General features: G+C 47.1%; 1 protein-coding gene across 2 annotated transcripts; it reads left to right on the top strand.

The window, feature by feature from the left end:
* Positions 1-459: 459 nt before the first annotated feature.
* Positions 460-18063, top strand: DDX11 (DEAD/H-box helicase 11). Of its 2 annotated transcripts, none has more exons than XM_027894627.1 (26): positions 460-574; positions 688-894; positions 1402-1488; positions 3004-3161; positions 4269-4317; positions 4778-4885; positions 5430-5517; positions 6029-6231; positions 6794-6946; positions 7051-7097; positions 7885-7964; positions 9217-9261; positions 9377-9444; positions 9964-10002; positions 10481-10604; positions 11111-11245; positions 11706-11818; positions 12404-12476; positions 12776-12879; positions 13664-13813; positions 15775-15843; positions 16020-16120; positions 16527-16611; positions 17205-17280; positions 17469-17623; positions 17748-18063. In XM_027894627.1, the coding sequence occupies exons 1-26, from the start codon at positions 509-511 to the stop codon at positions 17775-17777; spliced, it is 2613 nt and encodes an 870-aa protein (XP_027750428.1). In that variant the 5' UTR covers positions 460-508; the 3' UTR covers positions 17778-18063. The 2 variants fall into 2 exon arrangements, with proteins under 2 accessions (XP_027750428.1, XP_027750427.1); XM_027894626.1 differs by having other exon boundaries at positions 11108-11245.
* The last annotated feature ends 604 nt before the right edge of the window (positions 18064-18667 follow it).

The raw sequence follows: 18667 nt of genomic DNA, 5'->3' as shown, positions 1-18667 counted from the left end.
GCGTTATAGATGGTGTGTCTCCAGGCCTCCCGATTGGAGGCCAGGGGAGACCAATGGTTGTGGTCAATATTGCCAAGGCTGAGGGATTGTTTCAGGCAGTCCTTGTATCTCCTTTTTATGCTACTCTTCTTTAGCTCACCGTTGTATATAAACCTATATTGCAATGTTTTGTTACTACGTGTTTCCATCCGAAATAAAACCTTTTTTTTTTCGCTCCCGTGTACAGACAGTTGTCTGTCTCTGCGTGTGATGGAAGGTGGGAAGGGGCGGGGAGGGGTGAGCATCAGGCGGGGTTTGGCGAGGCGGGATGCTCGGGGAGAGCGATGGGAGCGGGGGAGGGAGGACGGGACGGCCCCGGTCCTTCCGTCGCGTCACGGGAAGGGGCGGGGGCGGCTCCGGCGCCCGGTTCGAACGGGGCGGGATGGAGAGCGGGATGGAGGCGGCTCCAGGCCCTGCGTGCGGCCGGTTCCCATTCCCCTACACGCCGTACCGCATCCAGGAGCAGTTCATGGAGGCGCTGTACGGCGTGCTGGAGGCCGGCCAGGTCGGCATCTTCGAGAGCCCCACGGGCACGGTGAGGCGGCGGGGCCGCGGCCGGGCCCGGGCACGGCTGCGGGATGTATGGGGGGGGGAGGGGGAATGTCTGTAACAGCAGCGCTCCCTCACCCTGTTGGCTTCCCACGGCAGGGAAAATCCCTGAGCCTCATCTGCGGGGCCCTCTCGTGGCTGCGGGACTTGGAGAAGAGGAAGCGGCAGGAGGAGGCGAGGCTCCTGCAGGGGCTGAGCCCGGCGGAGCTGGGACACGCGGGAAGCACCAGTACGGCCGGGGAACCGGACTGGGTGACGGCGTTCGTACAGAGGAAGGAGGAGCGGGACAAGGTGGACAGGCTAAAGGTTGGGAAACGCTCATCTGTAGGGGATGGGTAAGAAAACGAGGAAAGGATTGGGAAGGCTGATATCACAGAGTGGCTGGGGCTGGAGGGGACCGCTGCAGGTCATCTAGAACAACCTCCCGGCTCCAGAGCCCCTGGAGCAGGATTGTGTTCAGACGGCTTTTTAATAACTCCAGGGAAGGAGACTCCACAGCCTCTGGGCAAACTGTTCCTGTATCCCGGGTGATGAGTGGAAAAACATGTGAGGCAAATTTGGTGGTGGTCTGTGGTGCAAACGGTGGTGGTCTGTCTGTCACAGGACTTTGTTTCTATGAGGAGGGGTGAGGCATTGCCCTGCGGGTTGCATAAGATAGGAAACTATATCGCTTTGAACAGAGCAACATGCAGTAGGTGCTTGAGGAGAACGGGACTGTGTACTGACAATTTCGGAGTTAATTTCTCTCTATTCCCAGAGCTTAGTGATACCAAGGTTGAGGACTAAATACACTTCCCTCTCTCTTTATTGTAGGAAGAGCAGATCAGGAGGAAAAAGCGAGAAGATCATCTCCAGAAAATTCGCAGTAACGTGCAGTTAAAATATGCAGCAAAGAGGAAGGTGAGTTATTCCACAGAGATTAGAACCTTCTGTTTTGGTTGCACTGAGTGTTGTTCATGCTTATGTCTGTGCCTTCAACTGCCTTTTTGAGGAGCTCTTTGTATTTGAATGCTGAAATTTGCCATCCAAAATTTTTGGTTTGATTTTCTTTTTAAATGACGTGAAAAACAATTTGTGCGTCAATAATTTCCCCTGAGTGTGTTTGTGTTTGGGTAGAAGTGACATGTGTTTTGATGACCTCTGGCCCTCTGCTTCTCTTTAAAAGTTTTAATACTTGGATTTTTTTTTTTTTTAAAGCTCTCTGTGCTTCTAGAATAAAAACTGTGGTTAAATTTCTGGTCATGGGAACAGAATACCACTCAAAGGAAGCCAGGTCAGGCGTTGGTTGTACTTGACTCACCACTAGGGAACGATTGTTTTTGTTTACTTCCATGGTAAACATGATTATATTGTTCAGAAGTGTTTCTTTTCTGAATACAAAATGTTCTCAGGTGTATTTTCCTGTAATTCAGGTGAATAAACTGGCCTCAGTACTCTTAACTCTAAGAGGTTTTGATGGTACGATGGAACTTTCCAGAAATACACATTTCAGGTCCCCAAACAGGCAGATTTATGAGGCTGCCAGACTGTTAGTTTCTAGTGTGCTCCATCTCAAGTGTTGTGTAATGTTTTTTTGGTCAACTCCTGTCAAAGGAATGTTACAGAAATAGTAAAGAATGACAAATGAAAAACAAGTGAAACAAAGACCTTGTCTCTTTTAAGAGGATGAAGAGCCTGTGAAATGAGAAGCATGATAAAAAGCAAGAAAGTAAATGAGAGAAATACAGAGATTTGGAAAAGCAATAATCTTCTACGTAGGGCCATGGTAATAAAACCTCATTGACATTGGAAGATACTGTTTTCAGATTGAAAACCAAAGTTTTATCAGGACACAAAAATTAATCAGGAAACTCTTCTTCAACAACTTAATGGAATTTTTGTTGAAGGCTAGACTTGTGTTAAAATAGCAATCACATAAGTGGAAAAAAAAACCAAACAGCAAGAGAAATCTTGTGCTCCGTGTTCTAAAACAGATGCTGAGTTTATCCTAGGTTTCAATTAAGTGTGCACTGAGTGTTTGATTATATCCTTATATGTTTGCTTGGGTTTATTTACACACTTTTTTCCTCAGGCAGATTTGAGCCACTTTAAGCAACTAATACTTTACATGAATGTTTCTTTGAGGGTCTGTTACTTCAGCAGGCCTTTGGCACAGAAGGTTCTTTATGTTTCCCTTTTGTGACTGTCTTTGTGGGCAAGTCTTTGGTTGTTGGTAACAGCTACATTCTGTGGGGCTGAACAGCTTCAGGCCCCTTTGGTGCACGTGCTTGTCCTGCTGTGGGTTTACCCAGCAAGTCATTCCCTGTGCTGTGTGTGAGGGGCTCTGCTGTCTTCTGACCTGTCTGTGCCACGAAGTGGTGCTGGTGCTGCCTCTCTTTTTACATGAGAAATACTGCACTGCTGTGTTCCTCTCAGAGATCCGAGGAGGATGAGACAAAGCACCTTCTTCAGCTGAGCAAGGAGGCTCTGTCACAGGGAGCAGGAGCGGATGTTCTGGACCAGCTGGATCACAATGAGGAGGAGCTGATTCTTGCTGAATATGAGAGTGATGAAGAAAAGAAGGTGGTGTCTGGGTAAGGACAGGGACTGAGGGGGTTCCATGCGAAAGAAGCATTTTCTGTATAGTTTTTGGCTTGCTCCGATTAAAGAGATGTCACCTGTAATGGTGCAGATTTTATTCAAAAGAGTTTCTCACCTTTTCAGACTGTGTAAGGTAGTGGTTGTTCTGGGGTTTTGTTTAATTGTTTGTTTGTTTTTTTAAGCTTTTCTTAGATTGATCAGAGTGACCTGAAATGCTTTATGAGAAAGTACATCTTAAAATGTGGGGCAGTGTCCTGCCTTTACCCACACCTAGTTTCCCAAAAAGTGCCTCTGGATACTGAGTGAATGACTTGAGATTAAGTTCCTTGCATTGGAAAAGCAGAGTGGAACCCACAACATCAGAGGAAGCTGTCAGTCCTGCAGATTAGCACTGGCATCTTTTGATACTCTAAAGGGAGAGACATTCACGTTTCTAAAGATGGAGCTTCGGCATGAAAATCTCATGCACACTTTTCTCTCTCGTACCTTTGGTTTATGCAGAAAGCCAGTAGTCATACTTCAGCACAAAAAGTCAAATATGTTTAAAATACAAATTTACTAATTAGTATCTAGACAGAATCCTTCTGCCTTAAAAATTGAAAAACACTTAACTACTTCATTTACATGGAGTTTATCAAACATTAAACTGCTGTTGCCTTTGAGGAACTCTGTGGCAGCTGAGGGCTTTCCTGAAGCTTTTCTTTATGCAATAGCTGGAGGGTGGTAAATTGCCTCTAAAGGGAAAGCTTTACACAAATAAATAAATAAGCTCACCAAAGAATAGTATAGCAGTGATTAGCTTATGCCTGGGGCTTAGAAACCCCAGAATCAAAACAAAAAAAAAATTCTTGAATTTGCAAGAGGCAGAGCCCTAAAGACATTTTCCTTTTAAAGAGCAAAGCTTGACTTGATTGTGCACACTTAAGCTATTCTTAAAAAGTTGATTTTTCTTTTACCACCTGGATTAAGATCTGAGGGTTTTTTTTGAGATGACTTAACCATCTGTATCTTTTGAGACCTCTCTCGTAGTAGAGCATAATTTGATTCTTACTGCCACTGATCTGCTGAAAAGCAACTGTTTGAGCTTTCTCTTTTCTTAGGCTGGAAGAAGATGATGATGATGATTTGGAAGAGGAGCACGTGACTAAGGTGAGATGAGGAAAGTAAATAGTGTCACCTCATAAAATAGTGTAGGATTGAGCAGAATGATGGCAAGTTTATTGATAGTGACAACTAGTTCTGCTGTGCTCATCTCCTTCTGGACTACACTGGCTGCCTAAGCAGCTTTGTCTGCTAGCACTGCTTAATTTTTGCTGTGGCTTGCTGTAAAAGCACACTGCAATAAATAGCTTTTTATTACTCTTCAGTGGTGAGTCCCTGTTTTTATAGAAATGTTGGAAAATTAAGTGGAAACAAAGACAAATGTATAGGAGAAAACAAAGATGGGGCTTTTAGCCTCAACAGTTGTGACACTCAAACTTGTATTTTTGAAGGCTTGAGTGAGGTGAACCTTGTTGAAGTGCTTGGCTGCATCCTTGCAGGGTTGGTTGTAGGTAGGGGATTGGCTTCCCTGTTCTTCTTGTCTTCCCTGTGTTCTCCCTTGTTGCAGATTTACTACTGCAGCCGCACTCACTCACAGCTCTCCCAGTTTGTGCACGAGGTCCAAAAAAGTCCTTTTGGCAAAGATACACGTCTGGTCTCCTTGGGATCCAGGCAGGTATGTGGTGGTGGTCTCCAGGGACCCAGAGGGCATGTTAACCTAGTGTGAGAGACTTTGTGAGATATGTGGATCTGGCGCCACAGAAGGCACCTCAGGGATTGTCTGAGTCTCCCACTGGATAAACCAAAGCAGTAATGGGTCTCAGCACAGATCTGTGTGGTGTAGATTTTTCTGTGAACTCTCTTTTGGTCATTTACCCTTTGATGTAAATGCAAGAGTCTGTTTTACCTTTTCTGATGTGGCATATTACAGATGTCTGAGTCACTGAGAAGGTGCTCCTCTTACTAGTGCTTCTGGCAGCGTTTTTTAGAAGCTGTTGGGTAGCAGTGAGCCCTCTCAGTGCACCTTTCTTCATTTTTTTCTCCTTGCAAAGTTTTTATGTGTTTTGAGTATGTTTGTAGCAGTTAGCATGCACAGTGTGTGACTGGTAGACTTTTCCATTTTGGAATCTGACCTAAGATTGCTTTAAAGAAGCAATGAGAACATGGGGCTCTCTGTTCAGAATTGACCCCCTTCCTCTTCCTCTCTTTGCACGTCCCAGAACCTGTGTGTGAATGAGGAGGTGCGACGCTTGGGTGCTCTCCAGCTCATCAATGACCGCTGCATGGAGATGCAAAAGAACAAACATGGTAGGAAGACTTCCAGCCTGGGGAAGCCATTGCAGATAAAGCTGCTGTAAGAGTCTGGAGACAGTGGGCACTGCCAGTCAGTTCTGGCAAGAGAGCGTTAGGAGCTTGGAAATGACAGGTTGGAGGAGCAGAGCTAGAGATCCCCAGCGCTTTTACTTTTCTTGATCTCCAGGCTAGGATGCTGAGATCTGGATGTATTTGCATCCAGATCTCAGTATTCAGTGTGTTATTCAGTGTGTATTCAGTGTTTAAAGTTGGTCAGGACTATGGAAGGGTACTTGCGTTTGTTAACTCAGCACTAGAAATGTTGGTAAATGTCACATGGCTAAATCTAACTGTTAAGAATAGTGTCCACTGTGGAGATGGAAATGTTAAAGCTGAATAATTTTTAAGTAAGCCATAGGTCAAGAATGCATGACAGAGCTTACTTTGAAATCCATGAAGTTCTGCACAGTGGTTGTTTTAGGCTACTGTGTGTTGCTCATGGCTCTCTGTTGATTTCTGCTGTTAGAAAAGAAGAGTGATGAAGAGAATGAGGGGAAGAAGAGACGTGTGAGCCGTGCTGTGTGCCCATTTTATTCCTATGAGCAAATGCAGTTTCTCCGCGATGAAGTTCTAGTGGAAGTGAAAGACATTGAGCAGCTGGTGTCTTTGGGAAGGGAGACCAAAGCCTGTCCATACTATGGGAGTCGATATGCCATTCCTGCTGCTCAGGTAAGGTGTGCAGTTTTAGCAGAATTAATGCCAAGCGCTCTAAAAATAAATCAATTGCCTGCTCCCTTCAGTGCTCTTGCTCAATATTGTGGGAGTCTGTAAACAGGCTGTGTTGCTGTCAGCTGTAGTTTTGCTGAGAAAGCAAAGGAAAATAAGAATTCCCATCAGAAGTTAATAGGGAGGCTGTCAGGATGTCTCAGCATTCTGAAGGATTTGAAAGGTTCACTAAGTGTGAGGCAATGCTGACACATGGGTGTGCTCTTAGCTCTTCTTTCCTGCTTGATTCTCTCTCAGAAGACATGCTTTCAGTGCTTCACAGGAGATTTGGAAGGTAACCTGAGCCAATAGGCAATTGTAGCATAATCATTTCTCTTCAGCTTACATCCCAGTGGCCCTTTCAAGCCAAGTGTGCTCCTGTCTCTCTTCCTGCCTTTCCCATAATAAGTCACTTGGCTGAATTCTGCGAGGCCCTCTGAGACGGACCTTTAATGAGTGGTAGGAGAGTGCCTTGAGTTTGGAAGGATGAGAACTGGAATCAGGGCAGTGTGTGCTTCTCCTATAGTTGGTGGTGCTGCCCTACCAGATGCTCTTGCACGAGCCTACCAGGAGCGCTGCGGGGATCAAGCTGAAGGACCAGGTCGTGATCATTGACGAGGCCCACAACCTCATAGACACCATCACCTGTATCCACAGTGCGGAGGTCAGCGGCTCTCAGGTGAGTCATGGCCTGGCCTGTCAATGGAGAGGGAGCTCTGCATCCAGCAGACTGCCCTTTCTTCACTCCTTGGTAACAACAGCCCCTCCTTTCTGTTTGTGCAGCTGTGCTGTGCCCACTCCCAGCTGTCCCAGTACATGGAGCGATACAGGTGAGGATCTTGGGGGAAAACTGCACAGCAGTGGCAGGCAGCCTGGATGCCATGGCTTGTCTTTCTTGCAGAGTCTTTCTTGCTTTTCCCTGGTGTAAAGTTACTGCATTAATAGTTCTGCAGATGAAAAGGCAGTTGCTTCATTATTTTTGTCTAGAATCTGTCTTAAGTCAGACTCCTGGGGCTGGTATTAAGCAGTGAGAAGGGGATACCCTGAGGATTGTGGCTTTCCCTTATACTCAGTTCCTTTCCAAATATCTCCCTCTAGTCACGTCTACTTTGTGATGCAGAGTTTTAAAAGATTCAGTCTCTTATGTCTCTCCTGGACCTTAGTCTTTCATGTGCTGACTGGCATTATGGTAGAGGCAGTAAGCTCTGAGGAGGAGGAAGCTGTATGTGGGTTTTGGCTCTGCATCTTGTCATCCCCCTCTGTGGTTGGTTGCTGTGCTCAGTGCTTTGAATAACTTTGAATTTGTGGAGCATTATTGCAACAGGGACTTAAGGCATCACTGCCTCTGTAATAACAAACTGTAACTAATGTGTGAGGAGAGGGGCAGTGGTAGGAACAGTGTGGGGTATGTGGGGAAGTGCTTTGGGGTGACCTTGGGCAGGATGTCCAGAGGACTATGCCCTGCCACAAAGAGGGAGAGTGAGCCTGGGAGAGATCATTCTTGGTTCCTGTCTCTCCAAAATAAAGAAGAGTTCAGGTACTTGTGTCTGCAGCTCAGCTGCTTGTGTTAGTGCCTGAAGATGTATTGGGGCCTAATGTCTGTCTCATTTTTCATAGGAAACGTTTGAAGGCAAAGAACTTGATGTACATTAAGCAGATCCTGTATTTACTGGAGCAGTTTGTGGCCATGCTGGGAGGTAAGAAAACCAATTCTACCTCCAGGAATACTGATAGGCTCTGAGCTGGTTAGTGCTTCCTCAGGACACTGTTCCCCTCCCCACTCTGCAGAGACTGTGGGGTTCAGAAGCCAGTAATTTTATTTCTTAAGCTGGTTTGTAAGGTGAGGAAGTTGACTGGTGTCTACTTGACACCCTTCTCTTTGTTTTATTAGCTGAGGATCAGCAGATGACATTGTAAGTTGTAGAGGCAGTTTTCTTCTGTGTGGTTTTCAGATCTGATTTGAGTGGGGATGATGTAAGATGCCAAGTGAGGAATACAGCAGATGTATGACAGTGCAGCACAAGAGCTGTGTGGAATAAATCTCATGGGTCATCTGGTAGCAAGGCCTCTACACATGTCAGCATGCCTCTGCAGAATGAATCTTTCTTGAGTGGTGCCTGTCCTTTGCAAAAAAATTACCATTTTGCTGTGATTTTAGATCCACAGGAATTCACAGAGCTCTTTTTCTCTGATGATTTGCTTGCTAGACCTCAGTGTGTCTTGAGGGGAGAGCCTGTCCTAAGTTCATAAAGACCTTCCTCTATGCCCAGGAGAAATGCAGCCCTTTGGGGCAGGGGGCTGGTGGTGCTCTCTGCCTTTCTCTCAGATGTTACTTCTCTTCCTGCTCTGTCCTGCCACTCTTCCTCACACTCAGTGAAGTGCTTTCATTAGAAAATGCAGCCTCTGTGCAAGCTTCATGACTGAGGCTGCAAAAGTGGGATGTGAGGTGGATGTTAAACACTAGGACATAAAATGCAGCGAGTGGCAGCAGTTAATCCTGTTCTGGTTGTTGGGGTCTCTGGGCATGGAGGTGTCCTCAGGTTTTCCCCTCTTCTCAATCACCTGCCAGCCTCTGTGCCTCCAGCTCCCTGCTGCTGCACTCAGGAGGGATGCATTGCAGTCCCTGTCCCTTTACCTTTGCAGCATGATGACTACATAGTGTGTGAGCGCTCCTGAGCACCCTCCCTACCTGCTGCTTCCTGCCACAGAAGGAATAAGGTGGTGCTTCTTAGGATGCAGCAGCATGCTTGTCCTACAGTGTAAGGCTACACTGCAGGGCAAATTAAAACTGAGTGGGAACTGTTTTGTCTGTATAGCTACATTTTACAGAGGTGTAGTTATTTCTTGGGTTTTGTCATGGTGCAGTGTACCTATCAGCTCAGTCATTAGTTTCTTGCTTAATTTTGAGACAGACTCATTGAAAGCCTTCCTTGGTTTCATGTTTTACAGGTAACGTGAATCAGAATCCTGGCTGTCAGACAGTTTCCCAAACAGGTGAGGCTGGAGTGAACGCCTGGTGTGTGCAGCTGTCAGTCTGTGGGTGTGGGAAGTAAGGGGCTGCAGGTCTAGCAGTAATAAAGGTTTTTCTCTTTTCCCCCTTTTCTTTCAGGGACAGTGCTGAAATCCATCAATGACTTTCTATTTCAGAGCCAGATTGACAATATAAACCTCTTCAAGGTAATGCAAATGTTGTTGTCTGCTGGGGCCAGGTAGTGGTGACTTGTTTGAGGTTATTGGGGAGTGCGTGTGAGAGCTGGAAGTGGAGCCAAGGCCCACATGGCAGGGTCTCCCCACCTCCCCAGTGTACAGGTCTCTTCTGCAGTCTGGGTAAAAGTGCATTGAGGCTGGATAGGTGCTCTTGGGGTAGAGGGAAGCAAGTGATTAAGCATGTACAAGTGCAGAAGCTGTCTTTAGGCAGAGCTAAACTGTAAGGGCTGAGGATGCTGAAACCACACTACTCTAGTATTGCAATCCATCCCTCAAACCTCCAAACACAGCCCCTTAGCACTGTGTGTTTCCACTCTGGATGCAATGCCTTTGTAATAAACTGTTGTCTGGGAGGCAGAGCTCACAAAGAGCTATGCAACTCTCCCCAAAAGCAGAACAAGTGATATCCCTGCTGGTCAGGGATCAAGGACAGCAGGATGGGAGAACAGATACTGAATGCCAGTTCATTTTTCTGTTTTCCTCCAACAGGTTCAGCGTTACTGTGAGAAGAGCCTCATCAGCAGGAAGGTACTTGCCCCTGAGGTTTTATGATCAGCAGTGTTCCAATGCTGTTTCAGACATGGAATATGAAGTGGAAGATGCAACAGCTGGGGTGGGAGCCTGTCTTCTCCGCCCTGCTCTGCAAACAAAATAATTCCTGCAAAAAGCACTGTATGTGCAGATTAACTTTTGCTTTTCCAGCAAAGAAACGTACAGTGTGGTGTACCATGGTGTTCCAGTGGGTGCTAATTCTGTGCTGCTTGGCCTCAAACCTGCCAGCTGGGTAGACTTGTGCTGGAGTAACAAGCATCAGAGACTTGTTTTGGTTTTGATTCAGTAGCTGTAGGAAGGTAATGGAAGCTCTGGGCTGTGCTGATGGATTCTGATCAGGCTGGTTTGTAAACACCTACTAAGGAACTTTATCTGTGACAGACCAGCAAACCTGCTTTTATCTTGTCTGATTCCTACTGTTGGTATCTTAGTCTTTGTGCCTTTTGTTTGGCAGCTTTTTGGGTTTATGGAGCGATATGGAGGCTCTGCCACAGCTGTGAAAAACAACAAGGAGAACCAGAAGCTGGCTGGTTTGCAGAACTTTCTCCTGACCCTTCAGCAGGGATCTGATAAGGAGGGTGAGTTCAGACATCTTCCCCTTCAGGGCACAGTGAGGATGTGGAACCTGCATCAGTCTACATAAGGAAAGGTGGGAGGCAGATTTGAACAATGAGAGACTGCAGGAGGTGTCCTGCATAGGTGTTTTTTAACAAGGTTGGCTAGCTGACCTAGGCAACTATACATTTGATTGGAAGGTCTTCTGAGGTCCCTTCCAAGCTGAATGATCATATGATTCGATATTCACACTGCACACATTCAAGCTTTGCACTGCTGTGACCTATCAGCTCTGGGTCTGTGTGTAGCTCTGCTTAGTGGTGCTGACCACAAAAAACAGATCTTTTTTTTTTTTTTCTTTCATAGCAATGAAACAGAATTTGGGTTTTCCCCTTTACTGGGTCTTTGTTCTCTGCCTGCACATGTAGACCAGGTATCACGTTCCTGCAGAACATATTTCATGTTTAATCCCTGTCTTTGGAAGTGTGGCCTAAATTGCCTGCCTCTCCTTTTCTTTTCGGGCCAGCAGGTACCGCCCAGAGCCCTCCCGTGGAGGCTGAGAACAACCAGCTCCAAGCTGCCTCTCCACTGATGCAGATTGAACGGTTTCTGTCGGCCCTCACAAATGCAAACCAAGATGGCAGAGTCATTCTCAACAGACAAGGTACTGCAAAGGGCGAGCTGGGGAGAGGTGGCATGAGTCAGTAACAAGCAGGGTGCTTCACTGGCAGTGAGGGAGGAGATCTGGAGCCTGGGAGGAGCCTGCAGCAACATTTCTGTGCCATATATGATGCAGGCTGGCAGGCTTGGTCTATCTGAGGATGCTCGTGACCCCAAAGGAATTCTTAACTAAGGGCATTGGCACCAGGGTTTGCAGATCTCTGCTCCCACTTTGGATGTTTTCATCCTGCAATTTACTGCAGCTCCAGAGAGATTAGGAAGCAGAAGGTAACTTCCAGGTTGGTTCACCTGCTGCTGCCTCTGTCGGTGTTGAATAGCCAGTCCTTGCTTTGAGAAGTGAGGACCTGCCAGAGTGCCCAGGGCATGAGGGAGAATCTCTTATTTATCCATGAGTGTGCGTATCCCACAGCTAGCTCCTGATTCTCCTTCTCTCCTTTTCCAAGGCACAGTTGGTCAAAGCAGTCTCAAATTCCTCCTGCTGAATCCAGCTGTCCATTTTGCCAAGGTGGTGGAAGAATGCCGTGCTGTAATCATTGCTGGAGGCACCATGCAGCCGGTGAGGAAATCAGGATGCTGTGCTGGGATCTCAGGAGGTGCTGTGTGCAAACAGGCATGGAGAGAGAGCAGCTAAGCCCCACTGGGATGTTCTGCTCTTCTTGCTCCCCGTGGTGTGTGTGGGAAAAGATTTCTCCTACCTGCCCTTTTGTATGGGTTCCCTGCATGAGGTGTCACTGCCTGTTTATGGATGAAGTTGTAGGTGCAAAGGCAGGATTGCCCTCGTCAGCCTTTCTTATTCTCAAGACGATACAGGCTGAGCTCTTGGCAGTTTTGAACCAGCATGGGTAGAAGTTGGAGGACCTTGTGGTACCATCTGTCCTTCTGCAGGGACAAGGGACCATCCCGTAGGGATTCAGGAAAATCAGTCCCGATAAGCGCGGGCAGGGGGCGCTGCCGCTTCTTTGGCTGGCCGGGAGCACGGGCTACGGGCGGTGTGTGTTCGGCATTCCCTGTCCCCGATGTGCTCATCCCGGAGGGATCTGCCCGGCACTCCCTCGACACTGGTGCTCGAGGAGCAGCACAGGTGCCTCTGGTGTTGTGTCTTTGGGCCACTGGTACTTTACATGTGGCTTGTGGTTCGTAGGTGGCTGATTTCCGAGAGCAGCTGCTGTCCTGTGCTGGTGTGGACCCTGCACGTGTCCTGGAGTTCTCTTGTGGTGAGTGTGCCGGGCTGGCAGGGAGTGCTGCAGTCTGCCTCTGGTGCTGTTTTGTCAGGGCAGTAAAAGTGTGCAAGTTCCCTTCCACTCTGAGCTTCCTCAGTGCAGTACTGGCAGGCAGTGTGCCATGCCTTCTTCCCAGAGGCTCAGGGAATGGAAGTCAGCACAGCTGAGTGACTTAAACACTTTGGTTTAGCCAGGAAAACATTTGCCTCTGTCATGCAGGTAAAGCTCTTTAGCTTGTGGGGTTTGTGTCAACAGCAGTGATGTTGACTCTCACAACTTGTTTTTGGCTCCAGGACATGTGATTCCTCCAGAAAACATCCTACCCATAATCCTCTGCAATGGTCCTTCCAACCAGCAGCTGGAATTCACCTACCAGACAAGAGACCTGCCCCAGATGGTCAGTCTGTCCTTTGTTCCCTTCCTTTGGGCCCCCTTTTTTGCTTCGCATGCTTATGTTTCATAGGACAGTACACTCTCTGTTTAAAAGGTGTGCTCACCAAAAGCCATGGCAAGGGAAATCCGTAAGATTTGGGGCAGGTGTGTTGCCAGGTAATTGAGAACGAGCAATAGCAAAAGAGATTTTGAGCTGTTTTGTCAGAGGTAGCTTTTGAGGTGAGTTACATAGTAACTTCTGTTTGGCTGTACTGAGATCCTGCAGTTGTGTGCTGGGTATCAATCAGGAGGAGGTTTCTGACTCTGTCACAGTTTGAAGGGTTCATTGACAGTGGAGCAGGACAGCCATGCAGCCCAAACCACAGGGGCAGCAGCAGGTGTTTTGGCACTTTTTACCTTCTTCCTGTGGCAGGCCAGTAAACACCCAAGGCCAGACCCTAGATCTGCTCTGCCCCTGCTGAATCTCCACCAGACGTGCTAACTACCTCTCAGCATCTATTCTGGTGTGACAGCTCCCATCCACTGAGGCAAACCCTCCTTTCCCGAGTGACCAGTGTTCCACAGCACTAACAGAAACACCAGGGTAGGGAAAAAGGCCGAGCAGTGAAGAACTTTTTTGTGATGCTCAGCTCCCCTAGAGAGTTCTCTTAGACTTGGCATATTTCCCACATTTTTATCTCCCCTAAGGCATGTCACAGGGAAGGTGTGATGCTGGGATTGAGCACAGAACTGGAGCAGCATTAGCTGGAGCTCCTGCCAGCTGCAATATGCTCTTATCTCTCTTGCAGATGGATGAGACAGGTCGGATCCTTTGCAACCTGTGCAACGTGATCCCAGGAGGTGTGGTGTGCTTCTTCCCCTCCTATGAATATGAGAAGCAGGTGTACACACACTGGGAGAAGATGGGACTGCTCACCCGCCTGGCAACTAAGAAGAAGGTGATTGTGTAGCCGGGGCAGTTGGTGCTTTACACAGAGGTTTCAAAAATCAAACAATTACATATGCACTACAGAACTCTCTCTCTGAGTTGTTCTCATACCCTGCACAGCAGAGCAGAGAGGATGTTTATCTGGCTAATCCCTCCAGTTACAAATAAATGATACTTCCCGGGTGGCTGATCACTGAGCTGGGATCTAAATTAGACTGAGTGCAGCTGTATGTTCTCTAAGTGCACGGTCTGTGTAGTGGCCATGGGAGGAGACAGTCTTTGATTTCTGTAACTGGCAGGCTTGTTCCCATGTGGTTGGGGTGCTGTTCAGATTGAGCTCTTACAGGGACTTTGTTTTTCCCAGGCTCAGCTGTGTCCCTTGAGCACAGACCAGCACAACCAAGGGCTAGGCAGAGTGGGGCCACACTGCAGTTCATAGAAAAAAAGGTGGTTTGCTTCCTGGTAGATGTAACCCAGATGAGAACTGGAAGACCAACAGTGGTGACTCCTGCTGAAGGAGTGATGCAACACATTAAATAGGGAAATCACTGCAAATCTAAAAATCTTTGCAATGAACTTTTTCAAGTATTTGAAGGCTGGATATTGAAGATCAGGCAGTTCAGGGTGTGGTGCAGGGATCTTTGATCACATGCTGGGGGTGTGGGGAAGGGGCGGGGGGGAGAGGAGTTACATATACCCTGGGTGTGACTTCTGTTTACCAACAGCTAAATAACTTACCGCATGGATTAGGAGAGCGCAGTCTTGTGCATTTCACAGCCTTGGTGCCAGCATTCTGGCACGTGGATCTGCCTGTAGGTTTTTGTGGTGGAAGCATTATGCTTCAGCTTCTCCACGTGTTTGTACAGCTACTCCTCCTTGTGCCTTTCAGATGTGTCCTGTCAGGGTCCCATTGCTCTGGCTGGTGCCTCCAAGGCTTTCTGCCACAATCACGCAGTTTGTTCTGCCTTTCAGCTCTGATTTATTCTTGTTTGGCCTTTGCAGTCTCCAGCAAATTGGATATGCATGAGCAAGGCAATTTGGTACAAGTGCAGCAAGTTTTGACTTTCAGCTGCCCACACACAGGACCAGACCATAGCACGGGAAGGCTCGAGTCCTGAGGTGGCTCTGGTGACATCACACTGAGATTGTATATAAATAATGTAGGGGAAATTAATTTAAATCAAAGGATTAAATAGCTACTCTTCAATAAGTTAGTTTGGGCCTATATTCGTAATTGTCAGTTATTTTTCTACTGCGCGACTGATTTTGACTGATAAAATTTGAAAGTACTTCTTGCTAAGAAAAAACACATCCTTTAGGTTCTTCACTGTCACAGAGAAGACAGATATTGCACCTTTTGTTTACTAGGAAAACAACTTGTGATTTAGGCCAAGGTGCAGCATCGATCAACATACAGCTTAATTAACTGCAGGGGCTTTCAGTAACTAATTAGGCATGCAAGAATAACATAAAGAAATATTACTTTATTTATGCATTGCATAAAAAGCTGATTTATTCACTGGGCAAGTGAAGCTATCACTTGGAATTAATTAATTAATGATTCAAATTGATCAGTCCTGTCACTATCCTCCAAGATCTTGGAGCTGGAGAGTCTCCTCACTCTGGAGGATCTTGATTCAGAGGTGCAAAAGGTGCACACTGCTTTCTTGCTTCTCAGCTCTTGGATAACTTTAAACTTCTTGCAGAATTAAACAAGTCTTCCAAAGCTGAAAGGGAATGTTGGAAGGGCAGGAGCAGCTACTGCTCCCTTCACAGCCCAGCTGGAAAGTGAACATGCAGTGCCTTTCCATGGTGGAGGGGAAAGGTGCTGGTTAAGTTGGTTTTTCAGGCAATTTGCCTTTCCCTGATCTCGGTTCCATATGCTGTTTAATGGCGTAAGAGTGAAATGATTTGCTTTCTTTAAACTGTTTGCTTCCTGTTGTTGCGACTGATGCACTGTGCCTGTGACAGATCTTTCAGGAGCCTAAGAAAGCCAACCAGGTGGAGCAGGTGCTGGTGGAATATGCCAAGTGCATAAAGGTAAGCTGAGCTGGCAGGCTGGTGGGAGTGTGGCATCCCAACTGGTGCGGCAGTGCTGCTAAAGAGGGCACTGCAGCTTTAACAAGGGAAGAGGGCTCTAGCTGAGGTGTGAGAGTGTTTCTGAAGCACAGAAATCTTCCCTACTCTGGTTTAAGTTGATGGTCCCTCTCTTGCAGCGCTGCAGCCAGGCAGGAGGACAGATGACAGGGGCTCTGCTGCTTTCTGTAGTTGGAGGCAAAATGAGTGAAGGGATCAACTTCTCGGATGACCTGGGAAGGTAAGGTGACTGTTCCTTCTTGAGAGGTGAGCTCTGGCTTGGGGTGACTCCAAGCAGGATGGTCACGTCAGTACTTGCATAGATAGAAAATATGGGGAGCATGTGACTTCAGCTGATGCTTAAAGCAACAGGAGGGTCTGCTGGGTGGTGTAAACCTGATTGTCCAGGCTACTTTTCCTGTGAATGACGCAGTTAGGCTTGCTGTGCTACATAATCCCTTGTTCTGGCACTCTGATCCCTCTGCAGCTCTGTTCAGAATGTGCTTGTCAGACTGCTGTGCTTTATTGCCACCTTTGTTTGTCAGGACTGGTTGTCTTTCAGGGCTGCAGTGACCTCTAAGTTATCAGTGTATTTGCATAGTGCTACAGGATGAGACATTAAGAATAATGCAGTCCCTTCCTTGCAGGTGTGTGATTATGGTGGGAATGCCCTACCCCAACATTAAATCTCCAGAGCTTCAGGAAAAAATGGCTTGGCTTGACAAAACAATGGTAAGAGAGACACACTTCTGCTTGTTTCACTTCTGCTTTTCTCTCAGCACAGGCATGCAAGAGATGCCTTTGAAGGCTTTGTTGTGTTTTCTCTGAGCTAGCCCTTGTTTCCCAGACTGTGTGGTACCGAGAGCACAGCCTTCTCCAGGCAGCTCCTGAACAGGTGGTGCCAAACACAGGGAAGAAGCTCACTGGAGGGAAATACCACCAGGGCTCACTGGGAACTTTGAGTTCCAAAGGCAGCAAGGACCCTTTACCCCAGAGGGGATGGCAGGGTGGTAGAATCTGCTTGCCAAGATCACTTTTCTTGGGTCATTTGTCCTTTCTTACTGCTCACTGGATGTGCTGTTTTCGGGCAGCTGGGGAGACTATTTCTGCCTTCAAGGGAGCCATGGGCTGGCTCTTTGTGAATGCTCAACATAGTTTTCTGACTGCAGCCTTTCTTCTGTCCCTCCTTGCTCTCAGCTTGGGGTCTGCCTTGCCACCTGCTCACTCTGCAGGGGTAAAAGCATTTGCCTCATGTTGTCATTCAGACTCCCTAGTTTGACTTTACATCTGCCTCATGTTCAGACCTGCCTATTTCTCCTTTCCAGCCCAGAGCTGCTGGCCAGGCACCTAGCAGAGTGCTGATTGAAAACCTGTGCATGAAGGCAGTAAACCAGTCGATAGGTAATTCATCCTTCCTTGGATAGGCTGGGGGATACGAAATGTGACTGCACTGAAGGAGCAGGGTGGGAAAAAGGAAGCATTACCCAGTACAGAAGCATTACCTAAGTACAGATAATGGGAACATGAGCTTCCTTGTCTGAGAACAAAACACCCGACTGGGCCATTTTTTGTTTTTATGCTCTGTACAGGCAGAGCCATTCGCCACCAGAAGGACTTTGCAAGCATCCTGCTCCTGGACCACAGGTACGCACGGCCTGCCATCTTTAACAAGCTGCCACAGTGGATCAGGGAGAGAACCCAGGTGAAACCTGCCTTTGGATCAGCATTTGCAGAATTAAGAAAGGTCAGAACTCCTATCTCATGTACTGCTCCCCCAACCGTTTCCCACTGTGCTCATCTGGACTTGTCTCAAGTCTTCGCTTTAGAGTAAAGCCAGGGCCAAACTGTCTGGTTTTGTGTGTTCCCAGTTCCATCGAGGGAAGTTGGATGCTTTGTGACATGGGCCAGAGAACAGACGGTATTCACCTCTGTGAGTTACACCTCTGAAAAATGGGTGAAGCAACACAAGTTTCTGGTTTTCTGTACATGGACTTTGTAAATCTCTGCCTTCTGCCTCCTTTGTGGATGTTTGCTGTTCAGTATCTGAGCACTACAACGGTGAGACAGCCTTCAGCACCATAACCAGGAGGGAAACTGGCTGTAGGTCTGAGGCAGGTGAAGGGAGTAGCAGCAGGCTTCTATTTGTTTACAGCTGTTAAGGTTTTATTTAAATTGATTAAATACTTTCAACCAAAACATTAAGTATGGGGAATATAATTATTTTAACTGAATACATCTGGTTTTTCCCATCAACCACCACATGTAGGAGGCCTGATGGCCATTAACAACATAGAGCTTTTCACAGGAATTATAAAGTAGCAGACCATGAGTTTGTGCCCTGTTGGAATAACACAGCTGGAGTGGTAAGACACAGGGTAGCTATGGGTAACATTTTTTATCTTCTTGCTTCAAGCAGGCAGTAGATTCAAGGAACGGTTCATTCTTTCCAGGGGAATAAAGATTTTGATCATGCTTAAGCACAGGGTTGCTCTGTTCTTTCTACTGCCTAAGTTTTTCAATTCAAGGTAACTTTTTTAGGTTAACCTTCCTGGGGTTCTTTCCAAGGTTATAGGTCAGTGTTGGAGGGCAGTAATAACAACAGGGACAGCTACATCATCCCACAGCCGTTCCCAGCTTGTTCTGTCATTCTGAGCTCCCAGGAGCTTCCTTTTCCTCTCTGCCAGTTTCAGCAGCTGGATGCTACCTCTCAAGGCTCCTCACAATCAAGAAAGTACTTACAATTATGACACAAGAGCTGTTACCTACTCCCTGTGTGTTAATTAGTCCC

The sequence above is a fragment of the Empidonax traillii genome, unplaced genomic scaffold, assembly GCF_003031625.1.
Source record: "Empidonax traillii isolate 1590-97213 ecotype Southwest subspecies unplaced genomic scaffold, ASM303162v1 scaffold434:size946695, whole genome shotgun sequence".
NCBI lineage: Eukaryota > Metazoa > Chordata > Aves > Passeriformes > Tyrannidae > Empidonax > Empidonax traillii.
Note: the sequence above shows the minus strand (reverse complement) of the source record. Positions and strands in the feature narration are given on the sequence as shown.